The sequence below is a fragment of the Pleurodeles waltl genome, chromosome 10 (assembly GCF_031143425.1).
Source record: "Pleurodeles waltl isolate 20211129_DDA chromosome 10, aPleWal1.hap1.20221129, whole genome shotgun sequence".
Lineage (NCBI taxonomy): Eukaryota > Metazoa > Chordata > Amphibia > Caudata > Salamandridae > Pleurodeles > Pleurodeles waltl.
This window is the reverse complement of record NC_090449.1, coordinates 82,039,552-82,052,671: the sequence shown is the minus strand read 5'-3', so window position 1 is coordinate 82,052,671 and position 13,120 is coordinate 82,039,552. Positions and strand designations below refer to the sequence as shown.

Below are 13,120 nucleotides of genomic sequence, written 5' to 3'. Positions count from 1 at the left end.
GTGTTGTCCGGGCACTGAAATCTTATGAGTCCATGACTGAAGAGATTCGTCCCCATGAGGAATGACAACTACTGATATCTCTCACTAAACCACACAAAGCGGTGTCTTCTCCTACCATTGCTCGATGGGTCAAGTGTGTACTACAGGAAGTTGGAAATTATGTCTCTTTATTTGGGGCTCACTCGGTGAGGGGGGGCTATGGCCTCATAGCTTTTTCTCTAGTGGCCTGCCTGGAGGATATAGTCAATGGGGCAGACTGGTCCCCTGACTCTACCTTCAAGAGATGCTATTTTAAGCCGGTACAGAATCTGACAGCTTTGGCAGTAGACAAGCTTTAAACCAACCTAATCCTCGCTCCGGTCCTGACATAGAATAAAAGATTTCCTAGCTATCCTAACGGAAAGTTTCAATTCTGTGAAGGGCACAGAGACGAGGATTAGTCCCCCCCGACATATGCTTAAATTCCACCCAACGGAGGATCAGAATTTCATAATCCTGGTTCCGAGTTAGGTATAAGTAATTCTGATAATACTGGATATTCTGGTTACTTGGATATTTGTATACTCATACATCTCAAGTAGGAAATGACAGAACTGTTAGGATGTTCTAGAATGTTAGTTTATATCCATCGGTAATGAGAACCAAGTGATCTAATATGATGTTGAAGATTCTTGATGAGGCGAGGCTCAGGAAGGGAAATTTTAATCTGTTTTCGACTTTAGGAATGGACTCCGGCAAACAGGATTGATCTAAGTGCTTTCGGCTGAGGTGGCAGGAAGCAAGAGTAGGAACGAACGACAGGAGAGGCTCATGAAGGGGACAGTGTTCCTGGATTGGTTGGCCCCTACATAAAGGACTCATGGGACTTGTAGTTTTTCCTAATATTGTTGATCCTTTAGATGATTATTAAAGGCTGCTGATTGAAAATAAAGCGAAGGGAGACAGCCTAATCCTCGCCTCCGTGTCCTTAATAAAATTGAAACTTTCTCTTACGATAACTAGGAAATATTTCACGATACCACTATTCTATTAGCCACTAAGCACCTCCTTGCTGGTGCCAGGATTACATGGAGTACTGCCTCATGTATGCATTCCTCAATGTCCTTTCTGTTTTTCATCTTTGACACCTTTTTTATGATTTTGGGACTATTTGATTGATAGCATGGAAAGCAGGGGCTCAAACGGGGCATCAATGATATTAAATCTTGACCACTTTTAAGGACTTCTAAACAGTAAACCCTGAAAACTGCTGCTATGATAACTTACGGTGACTACAGCAAACCTTAACTCTAATACTTTATCTGCCCTTTCTTGTTAGCCCTGCAACCATTGGCCAGCAACACAAGACTGTGAGTGTTAAGGAACATTTACACATGGACCCACCCTGGAGCGCCTACAAACCTGCCTCTCAGGGCAGATTTGCTCACATTTCAATTTCACCATAATGGCAGAAATCTCCAGTGAGCAAATACATTCATGACATTAACTCTATAATGTGCGATGTGGAAATTATTGTTAGTTTTGTCAGTGCCTGAAGTTCTGCATCTTTTCACTTAGGTGTTCAAGTACCTTTCAGAATAGGTCCCCCGGATCTGATCACTCTGTAAACAGATCAGAGCAGAGGTCTCCCTGAGACCCATGTACCTTTGTTGTGTAACTCCATTAACAGTATCTATATGATTACAAATGACCTTTTTCTTGGGTTCTTATCAAATTTCAACTATTTTATTACTGTTGCTATTTATCTTGGTACACACGTACATAAAGTGCTACTTGTCATAGGAAGGATAGTAATTGATCTCTCTACTCTAAAGTTCAGTGATGTAATAGCCAGTTTCTCCAAGCTGTTTATGACAGGGAAGACATTTTTGGATGAATTAATTTGAATGATAACCAGCAGTGGGTCCCAGCAAGGAGTGTGGTGAGGAAATAAAGGAAGTGTTTTCCATTGTGCAAGTTGCCATCCTTGAACAGTTCTGGGTCATCCTGTGCTTCAACTGCAAACAAGATGGAGTTTATTTGGTACATTGCACTTTGAATGGCTGGCCTATACTGCCTTCTAGTGGAATGTTAATGGAGGATGCCAGTGTCTGAATGTTTGAAGGTTGCGTTGGTTTGTGTTATTGCTGTGTTTATGGTACGAGGTCCTGTGAGTGCATACGTTGACCAGTCTAATCTTAAGGTGTTAAAAGAGGATGCAAGTGTTCTACTGATGAAGCACCGTGGTTCAGAAGAAGGAGTGCAAACATTGGGAGTTGGTTCTCCTAATTTAGGATCAATGTGTGCTGTGGTCCTTTTGGTCGCTAATGGTTAGACAATGCTAGGGTTTAGTAGAAAAGAAACACGTGGACTTGAGCATTTTGAGGGGATGTAGCACTCAACTTGGTGCAGTATCCCTTTTCTAAATTCATTGTTCCTCTTAAAGAGGGAAGTGACACTAAATAAATACACAGAGGATGTGTCCTTGCTTTCCAAGGGGGTCTATGGCAGTAAGTGGCTCAGGACATTACTGGTGGAAAGATTAATGTTGATGTTCGGAAGAAGTAAGAGGATCTAGGAGAATCCTGTTTCCGTTCTAGCGGTGGTCCCCTATTTGCAGGAGCACTGGATTAAGGTGGTGAGTGACATTTTTGAGCTGTTGCATTAATGGGTGGCGAGGAAAGGGCTTTCATAGAGAATGCTGTTGTTTGACCCAGATAAGAGAGGTGCTTATGAAGAGGAGACAAGTAAAATCATAGCAGCTCCTAATATGACATGTGGGTGTGTGTGGTCTCACCACAGATAGGCAGGTAAAGGTCGCGCACATAAGTAGGCATTGTTACTCCACAGTGTGACAGAATTAGTTTGTGAATGGCCCTGTGGAGTGGTATGATGATCATATCCTTTTCCTAGCGATTGTATGATGTTATTCTGTTTATTCAGTGAGTCAACTTTCAGCTATTTCTTGCCTTGTCTATGTTTGGGTCTGTGCCAGTTAAAGTGCAACGAGTGCTAGCGTGCGCCATTCTGTGTGTTCCACCTGTCCAACCCATGTCTAATATGCACCTTTATGTTCCACTTTCTCCCTTCCTGTATTCAATTTCTCATTCCACTTTTTTATGACCTAAGGCAGTGGTTCCCAACCTGTAATCCAGGGACCCCAGGGGTCCGCACAGCCTGTTCAGGGGTCCATGACTGCTTAGAAAATGAAATAATTTTAACAGATTCGGTCCCAGCAGTTAGTGGGGTGTCCCTGGATTCTAATAATGACTCAGTGGGAGGTCCCCTGGTTCCAGTAATGATAAAGTCTGGGTCCACAGAAGTCAAAAGGTTGGGAACCACTGACCTAAGGGCTTCATAATGTAATTGAGCGAAAGCGGCTATCAGTTATAGACGGCAGCTGCCGACCGAGAAACGGTAGATAGTCTGGTAAAGCAGTGGGATTGAATGAACCATGGTTGTTGAAACCAAGGTTAGAAGCATAGAAAACTAAACTTGAGACAACAAAATCGAGTACTGCTCCAAAATGGCTGATCTGAAGAAAATAGAAACAGATGTGCAATATTTTCTCTGTGACCATAAGTGGGTTGTGCAAAATTATGTGAAGCAGAGTATCAGTCCCAGCATGCAATTCATCTTCCTCTGTGTAACTGTGGGGCTGATTGATGCACCAAATTGACTCGACAAGACAAGAAATCCCTCCCAAATGACTGGCATTTTTGCAGTAGAAGGAACACCGTTCTTGAAAGCATCCTATGGGCCATCGCAGATGAGTATCTGCTTTGCAGGCATAAAAGAAACTAAGTACGCATTATGTTAATTGAAGTTTAATATTCGAACTCCTTATTAAGCTTGTTCAGTGACATAAACTTCTGAGATAGTACTTTTCTTTGTCCTTATAGTGGTTGTTAAAAAAAAAAGAAATTGTTTGTTACTTATGACCTACCTTAACAAATACATCATCTTTAGTCAGTTGGTAAAATGAATTTACACTTGTAAATGATGGTATCTGCCTCTTACACAAATGCCTTTGTGAATCAAGAAACCTCTGTATAATTGTCTAAGATGAATAAGATCTGTGACATTTAAGAGTCAAAAAGGGGGATGGAGAAGAGTTTTTTATTAAGCGGTCCAGCAAACGTCTTCCCCAAGCAAAACTGAATTTAAAAAATCAAATGAATGTGCTCATCCTCCTAACCACCAAGTCTCAATTCAAGACAGTAGGGTCAGAAAATTGAGGCCTTTAGGGGTATCCTTTGGGTATTGCAGCATCCACCCAGCGACGAGCTCTGCCCTACGATAAAGGGTGGCATTTTAGTGAGGGAGGGCTGCTGTACCCTGCACACGATACCACTCTTGGCCTCACTTTTCTGACTCCACTGTCTTAAGTTGAGACTTAAGGCCTGATTTACGACCTTGGCGGAGGGGATACTCCCTCACAAACGCGACGGATATCCCGTCGCTGTATTACAAGTTCCATAGGATATAATGGAACTTGTAATACGGCGGGTGTGATTTCAGTCGTGTTTGTGACGGAGAAGTCCCCTCCACCAAGGTCGTAATCAGGCCCTTAGTTGATTGGCGGAAAATCTCAAATTTAATTTTTTGAATTTTATATTGACTTAACTACAGGATTCTGCCTGAAGAGTCAAAATGGTCTGATTTATCTGTTTCTGCTTTGACACATATCACTTTTGACGCCTGCTATTAATCCAGACTAAATCAGATTTCGGAGGATGAAATTACATAGACTCACTCGGAGCTCAGTTCTGATAATAGTAGGAATCATCGAGCGCTCTGCACCTGATAATACACAGATCCACCCAGAGCTCTGCCCTTCATCACTCACAGGCTTCCTCTAAGCTCTTGTCCTGGTAACACTTAAATCCTGAAAATACTCCACTTTGCTCCTGGTAATATTCAGACCCACTAAGAGCTGTGCTCCAGAAAACCACCGAACCCATGTCAAGCTCTGCGCTTGATAATAATCAGCACTGCTTCTAATAATACTCATCTAAGCTCGCTCATCTCTGTTCTTGATAATACACAGATTCATGCAGAGCTCTGCCCCTGATAATACTCGGCTACACTCCTTATAACCCTTTAATAAGGTTAAAGATGTTCTCTGTCTTTTCTTCCTTTTCTGTAGTTCCCCTTCCTCTACTTGTGTAGTATTTCAGGTGCACATCAACAGTGTTTTTTGTCCCTGCTCGCTTTCAGGGTTAGCTAATGGAGCCCTGCAGCGTGGAGAACCTCTCCGTCCTCTACCAGAGCTCAGAGTTTATCGTGCTGGACAAACACTGGGACATTCGAATCGACAGCAAGATGTGGTATGAGAAGGTGACGGTCCAGAGCCAACTCAAGCACAGGTTCCCCGACCTGGCGGATCCCGGAACATACTACGGCTTCCGGTGAGGTCAGACAAGGGCGTTCCTAGAGGCCTAGCTGATCATCTTGAGTTCAAAGTTCATTACTTAGCCGTTTTACTGTCTCTTTGATGTATAATTACTTCATAAAATTCATTGAAATGCATAGGAAACCCGGCCTTAAAAGATTTTAAATCCGAAATCTACTATTTTCCTATAAAAGTGAGGTGCCTTTTCTGCATGCTTCCGGGAATCGCACATCATGAAGTCAGAAAGTGCTCAGCTTTTACAGCAGTAGCTATGTGTTTCATGTGAGCAATGTTAGGATTTTATATTTTGTAAAAATGCAACTCCTGCTTTAAACTCTTCAATTCAGGGTTTTTTTCATATGAAAGGAGCAAAAACTATGTAGAAAGCAAAGCTATTTAAGGAAATTGTTGATGCCAACAGTAACATCAGTTTGTTGTATTTGATATTATTAAAAATGTGAGAAGCATATTTTCAATATTATATTTTTAACATTAACACCTCCATTGCTCTAGCCTTGTTAATATGTTTAGTATTTTATTTTAGCTAGTTAAATTACACACTGGTTCACCCCCCCCCCATATTATTATTCTGAGGAAGAACGGTTTTCATAATTATTTTTATTTCACAGCCTCGTTATGTGCCAAAATACCACAGAAAGCTATTAGTTTAAGTCCTTACCCCTGCTCAGCTGGTGTTATCTGGATTTCTTCATTGAGAATAAAAAGCATTATTTATTTGCCTGCTAAGTCCAACAAGTCAAGAACAAGCATGATGGAAAGCTTGACGAAACAGAGCAGAACACAAACTAAGCAAGCCAATGACATGATTACAAAATTGGATATTAAAGTGCAGAAAACAGCAGGCACATGGTAACATCCACACCAGCAGTGCTGAAATGCATCTAAAATGGGCTAAAGGCAAGTAATAGTGATAATTCATAGGAAAAAAAAATCATATTATTAGCTAAATGTCTGGAGAGATTAAAAAAAAAAACTCAGGCTCAAATGTGCAGGTTCTGGGGAAGCCGGCAAAACAGAGGCGACACCACACGTTACGTTCCTTATGAGCTGGATGCTGGACATGTGCAGGGTTACCGCATTGAATATGTGTAACTTTAACCATGGCCTTCCAGAAGGTTTTGATCACATTGAAAACATAGTAAATGTAGTATACAGCTCTACGGAATACATAGGAGTGCAGGGAGAAGAGAACTGAAGCCACAGGGTTCTACAATGTGTAGTATACTCCACTTATATGCGAGAATGAGTGGAGATACATCTTGGATGGGGTGACTACCATATAGGGATGAAAATGACTTCATAGAAGAGTTAGACCCAAGAGCGGAGCAGGTTAGGAAGAATTCATAGAATAGCAAGGCTACTAATTTGGAGAAAGAAGAACAGAAGCTAAAGGCTGCAACTTCAAAATAAGAGCCCGCGAAAGAGCACTGGAAGACTTTAATAGAGATTTGAAGAAGGAGGGAGCTTTAGCAAATCTTGGCGAACAAATTAAAAACAAACAATACGTTTTTGGAGAACTGGAGGCAGCTGCAAGCCTTCTCAAATGGAATGTAACAAGAAGTGGCAGGTGACAAGTGACAAGAAAGAGCGCAAAAAAACAAAATCGCCACCCCCTAAACAACTAACTAAATCCTAATCTGACTCTCGAAAATCTAAAGGGCCTCTTTCATCACACTCTTAAAGCCGGCCTTTAACCTCCCCAAGCCACAATCCACATCCTCACACATACGTTTTAATCCAACCTTTGTTGTTCCTCTTAGGATTCCCAGGGTCTGTACCGGAATCTCCTTTCCAATATCCCACCCATTGAATAGAAAAGAGGATGAAACACCTGACCAAGTTAAGGCAGAAAAGAGACAATGCGGAGAAAAGGTAAACTCTCCCAAATAAAGACTAACCAATAGGAAAATACCATAGTGAAATAATCAAGTTTATAAATGTACAGACACTGCGTGTCTTGAGTGGGAGGTTCTTAAGGTGGTAATGAGACAGTAGTGCATAGGAACTGTTTATTAGGTGCGGAGACGCATGGAGGCAAACCTCAAACGCTTGACGAATCTGCAAAAGGATGAAGCATTTTCAGCAGAAGCGCAAGCCACCATGTTAAAGGTGCATAGGGAGATGAGCAGCCTCTGGGATTCCCTCTATCGGACCACCCTTAAAACGTATCATCAGCTCTTGCACAGAGAGGGCGACCAGTCTTGCAGACTTTTGGCCTGGATTCTCAGGCACAAAATCGAGGCCCCTTCCATACTACGTTCAGAACACTGATGGGGTGCTGGTGACCCGGCGGCAGGGCGTATTGTCTACCCTTTAGAGATCATTTTAAATTGGTGTATCGGGCAGGTCCCATTGGCCCTGAAGGGGCAGTCAACAATTTTTTAATACGGGTGGGATCACCTTGAATACAGCAGGGTTGTGTGCAGGATTTGGAGAAATTCACCCTAGAAGAACTGGGCACCAAGCTCTCTATAGGTCTAAAGCTCCAGGAGGGTGTGGTATTCCAGTAGAGTTTTATTAAGCCTACTCAACCATAGTTAAGGAGAAATTATTGGAGGTCTTTCTGTAGGCGAGGAAGCAAGGGCTTCTCCCGGCGACCATGCATGAGGGTATTCTGTGTCTGATGTTAAAACCCGTGGGAGACCCAACAGAGCCTTACTCATATAGGTCCCTTACCATGCTTAACTCAGACCTTACGATATTATGTAAACTCCTGGCTTCCAGCCTGCGTGTGGTGGTCCATGAATTGGTCCACGAGGACCAACGCGGCTTTATGCTGGCACGCAGTACGACCCATAATTTGTGCAGGCTTGTGCATGTTCTACATGCCACCTCGGGCAAGGAGGGGGTGATGGCTCTGGTGTCATTAGACTTTGAAAAGGCATTCAATACAGTTAAATGGTGTTACATAATGGCCCTATAGCGGGGCATGGGTTTGGTACTAAATTCTATGCCTGAGTGCAGTTATTGTATACTGAACCCTCTACGCATCAAAATTGGCAGTGAGCTATCTGAGCCAGGGAAGGTTGGGAGGGGAACCAGACAAGGGTGTCCTCTCTTGCCTCTTTGCACTTGCAATAGAACCCCTGGCCTTGTTCCTGGGCAGGGAGATGGAACCTTGGGAGATTCAGGTGGGTGGCTCCAATCTTGTAATATCATTAGATGATGTGTTACTCCACGTGTGATCACCTGATGAGTCAGTCCCACTGTTGATGCAACTATTGAGGGATTTCAGCGAGGTTTCCAGAAATAAAGTCAACATCCGTAAATTACTACTGTTTCCCTAGGGAGGGCTAACTATGAGACCACTAGAACACTTACCGCCTGTGGGGCTCCCTTGTGGAACTTTGGGGTTTCGATATCTCAGGGTTTGGGTTTCACATACTTAAGCCAAACAAAAGCGCAAAAAATGTGGACAGGCTGGTGAGCGGTCTTGAGCAGCAGATCACATTCTGGAACAGGCTTCCCCTTTCTGTGATGGGTAGGGCGGCCATTGCCAAAATGGTCTTTCTCCTACGCTACTTCTACCTCGTCCTGAATTCAGTTTCCCACTTGAACCTATTTTTTTTTGTAGACTGGATAGTCTGTTGGTCACCTTTCTATGGGCCGGTGGGCGTAGTAAAAGGGATTTGAAAGATGGAGGGCTATCAATCCCGTACATACGTTATTATTATTGTGCAGTACATTTACAGTATGCTGCAAGATAGTTGGCCAAACTGGATAACTGGGAAAAGAGACTGCTAGAGACTAGACTATTATAGAATTATTGATGCGTGGTGGCAGAAAGGATGATCCAGTTCCATACTGGAGACTTTTATCACATTCCAAGAGCTCAAGATACTTTTGGAATCGGTCCAGGGCACTTCTTGCATTACAATAAAACTTGAAAGTGTGGCGAGAGAGGTATGGTGCAACTTCCCGGCGGCAAGGTGCTCGGGGGCCTACATGGTTGGGGAGAGGGACAACATCTGATTACGCTCTGAGGGAGGACAAGCTGAAGCCACCTTATGCTGCACATAGAACCTGGGAGAATGAACTGGCAGACCCAATTGCAGACGCCGACTGGGAATCTGCATCGGCTCTGTTGTGCGAAGCATCTTGTAATATTGTGTTTAAACTGATCTAGTTCCATTTTCTCCATCGCACTTGCATGACTCCTTATAAATTGAATAAAATGGATCCATCCAGCGGGACAAAGTGCGCGCGCTGCAGAAAGATTGGTTCCACATTCCTGCACCAGGCTTGGGAATGTGATGGGATACAGGCTTTTTGGAGATCTGTCGTACCCAGGATTGAAGCTGCCACTCGGGTGGTAATTCTCCTGAACCCAATAGTTAATTTGTTGGGTGTGATGAAACGACCTAGAGGGCATAAAATCCTCTATAAGCTGGCACAGCTGGCCATACTCCTAGCCAAGCAACGGGTGGCCATTGGGTAGCTGGGACTTTAAGTGCCACTGGTAGCTCAGTGGCTGACAGATCCAATGGAAAGGGGGTGGCGGGGTAACACCACATGCGCTTGTTCTGCACTGTTGATGGGGCAATGGAGGACATAATGCTTTGGGCCCAATTGCTTGAGAAATTCAATGAAGATACAGACTCAAGTACGGACAATAAATCTGAGGATGAGGAATGAAAACCTTGGTGGGAAACTTCACTGTTGTGAACATGGAGACCAAGCGTGGTGTATTGTGGTCCTACATTACTGTTTAAATTGCAGACTTGGGGCCAGATGTACTAAAATGCAGTTTTGCATTTCCTAAATAGCGACTTCTTAGAAATCGCTATTTAGGACATGCAAAGTGCTATGTACAGCAATACCGATTTCCTTATATTGATTCCTATAAAGTAGGAATCACTATTAGGAAATCGCAAATAAAGTATCCCATTTCATTTGTGTCAATGGGCCGATATTTAATTTCCCAAATAGAGATGTCCCATTAGGAAAATGCTATTTGGGAATTGCAAAACCAAGGATGGCAGTGGGCAACAGGCCCCCCCTTGGTGCACCCCAAAAATAGTGGTGCACATGTAGAGCACGAGATGTCCCATTAGGAAAATGCTATTTGAGAATTGCAAAACCAAGGATGGCAGTGGGCAATAGGCCCCCCCTTGGTGCACCCCAAAAATAGTGGTGCACATGTAGAGCACACACATGCCCCGGGGGCATGTGTGTGCTCTATTGCAATTAAAAAAAGCATTTTGGGGTGTTTTCTTTAAATTGCACATGGTTACCTTCGACTTCAAGGCGATGGTAATTGCATTTCCTAAACCCCTACTAAATCAGCAGAGTCCCCTAAATGTCACTCCAAGGTGGGCTTTGCTCCTACACTTAGCTCGGTCCTGCCCAGAAGTCGCAAGCTTTTGGATGTTGGTCACAGACCAATTGAAGGAGGTTACTGGGATACAACTGACACTCTTACCACAACATTGTCTACTTGGCACTTTAGTAAAACCCAAGAGAAAAAGATGAAACACAAGCTCTTGCAGCTGGCCCTGGTACTGGCAAAGCGACAAATAGCCATCAGTTGGATGGGAGTGGGGGGTCCCATAGGGAAGCTGTGGGTGAGGGATATGTTTGAATTGGCCCTGGTGGAGGAGATACATCTCAAAGGCAGTGAGATGGACGAAACAAGTGTTGCATGATTTCTTAAGCTTTGGAAACAGGGTTCAGCCTAGCATGGCTGAATACTCCAAGTACTGCATCACAAGCACTAGGGCACAGACGATGGGAAGAGACGGAGGCCCATATGGGGCCTGCCGAAGGTGTAATTGGAGATGAGCTTCGCTTCTACTAGTCCTACAAGAACAAATGTCCAATGGAGAGCACCCATTGAGTAGGCACTAAGGAGGACCGGTCATCAATAATAATCTGTATTGAATGGGAAAAGGAAAGGGGGGTGAAAGCGACATGATATAATCTGTATTGTTTTTCAGTTGTGATAATGCAAAACCACAAAATAAAGATTTTTTTAAAAAGTAAAAAAAAAAAATCAAAGGCATGCAACCATTACCGAGCCTCAACAATGCAATGTATCTCAATAGCTAAACAAATCTGAATTAAAACAAAACTCATGAGATAAGCAATAGTAAATGCATTAATTTAGGATTTTTTTCATTACTGCTATTTTCTTTTACCCCCTTATTTCTCTTTCTAGATTTTGCCATCAGCTGGATTTCTCAACCAGTGGTGCCCTCTGTGCCGCTCTCAGTAAAGCTGCTGCTGCCAAGGCCTACACCTGCTTCACACAGCGGACTGTCACCAAAGCTTATCTAGCATTGGTAAGTTCAACCAACATTTCATTCCTTGGTATGACTGCAACGTATTAGATGCTGGGCTGGCTAGCAAACCAAGACGATTCCCACATGGTTGTTGCTCGTAATAACTGATGTGGAGGTGGGCCCCAGAGTCACTACTCCATCAAACCACACCTACAAATACTCAAAAAGGCGGATCCTCTACGAGTCAGTGGGCGAAGGAGGACAGCTCGCAAAAGGATCTGACTTCTGTCAATGTATGCTTGAAGTATAGCGACTCATCGTAAATTTGTACATCACACATATTATTAATATTTGTGGTTGAAGTACAGCGATTCAACGTAAATTCCTACTGCAAGGAAATGACCACCCCAAATAAAAAAAAACTCCCACCATGCTTTACAGTAATTGGTACATTTTTGCAGTTGACCTACAATTGTCCCAAAGTGCTCTTGGTGTGGACCTGTGTTGTTCATCAGGCAAGGTAAACCCAAAGAAATAGCAACCTTTAAATTTGAATAACCAACTCAAACTAGTACAGTGTTTATGTGCAAGATCTCAGGCGTGAGAGATCATTACATCTCCTTTAAGCTTACCTAATTTATTGTATTTTTCTGACATCACAACACACCTCTAATAAGAGAGTAACTATGCTTTTGTAATGGTTTATTGCTAGATAACTGTGCCCTCACAATGCATCATTCCTTTACAGTGTTCCAGACCAGAAATCTACCTTCCCCCGGGAATTGTGGTGCATGGCCCCTAAAGACATTCAGCCTGCATCAGAAGCTGAGCAACGACAATAGTGCCCACTGCTCCTAGGGCCCTTGTACACCTTCTTCCTTCATAATCTTTGTCTGGCCACTGCCTCTTATCAGTAACAGTAGCCGTGTTTACTTAAACACCATTCAAACCACAGGCACCTCAGCCATTATGTCCTACACCTGCCGAACTACAAGCAGCTACCTGTGCACCAGAGGATGCACAGGGAAGCAATAACATCTGAGTACATCACAACCAACCTGGTGGTATGAAGTGTTATTTAAATAACACAACTGGAGCTTCCATAGAGAACTTTAGGCCGCATAAGGTTGAACGAAATCACTAAACAAGTACCAGAACCTCAATGTAAAACAATCCAGTGCCAGACTGATAGCCAAAGTTAAAAGATGAGACTCGAGGGAGAGAGAATGCAAGGGACAGAGGGTGGACGGGAGGCTGCTACACAGATCTAGTATTTTGCAAACAAAGAATAGGACTAGGAATGTGACAGAAAACTACAGGCAGGGGGAATGGGCCGGGCGTTAGATGGGAGGGCAACTTGCTTCTGCCTTGCTAAGGTGGTATATTACCCGTTTTGAGAGGCTTGTGGGTTGAGAGAAGGTCTCATGTATTACACTTTGTAACTTATAGAAGGGGAGGGCAGACTCGTGCAACCGAAAGCAGGCCACGGAGAACCAATTTTGAG

At 43.3% G+C, this 13,120-nt stretch overlaps 1 protein-coding gene across 2 annotated transcripts in view; it reads left to right on the top strand.

Annotated features, from left to right (window-relative positions):
* Positions 1 to 13,120, top strand: part of RPUSD1 (RNA pseudouridine synthase domain containing 1) — a 35,054-nt gene that overhangs the window by 11,983 nt on the left and 9,951 nt on the right. For both annotated transcript variants that reach the window (XM_069209812.1, XM_069209813.1), the window contains exons 2-3: positions 5,200 to 5,390; positions 11,553 to 11,676. In XM_069209812.1, the coding sequence (XP_069065913.1) occupies positions 5,209 to 5,390; positions 11,553 to 11,676 (306 nt within the window). In that variant the 5' untranslated portion in view covers positions 5,200 to 5,208. The remainder of the gene's footprint in view (positions 1 to 5,199; positions 5,391 to 11,552; positions 11,677 to 13,120) is intronic.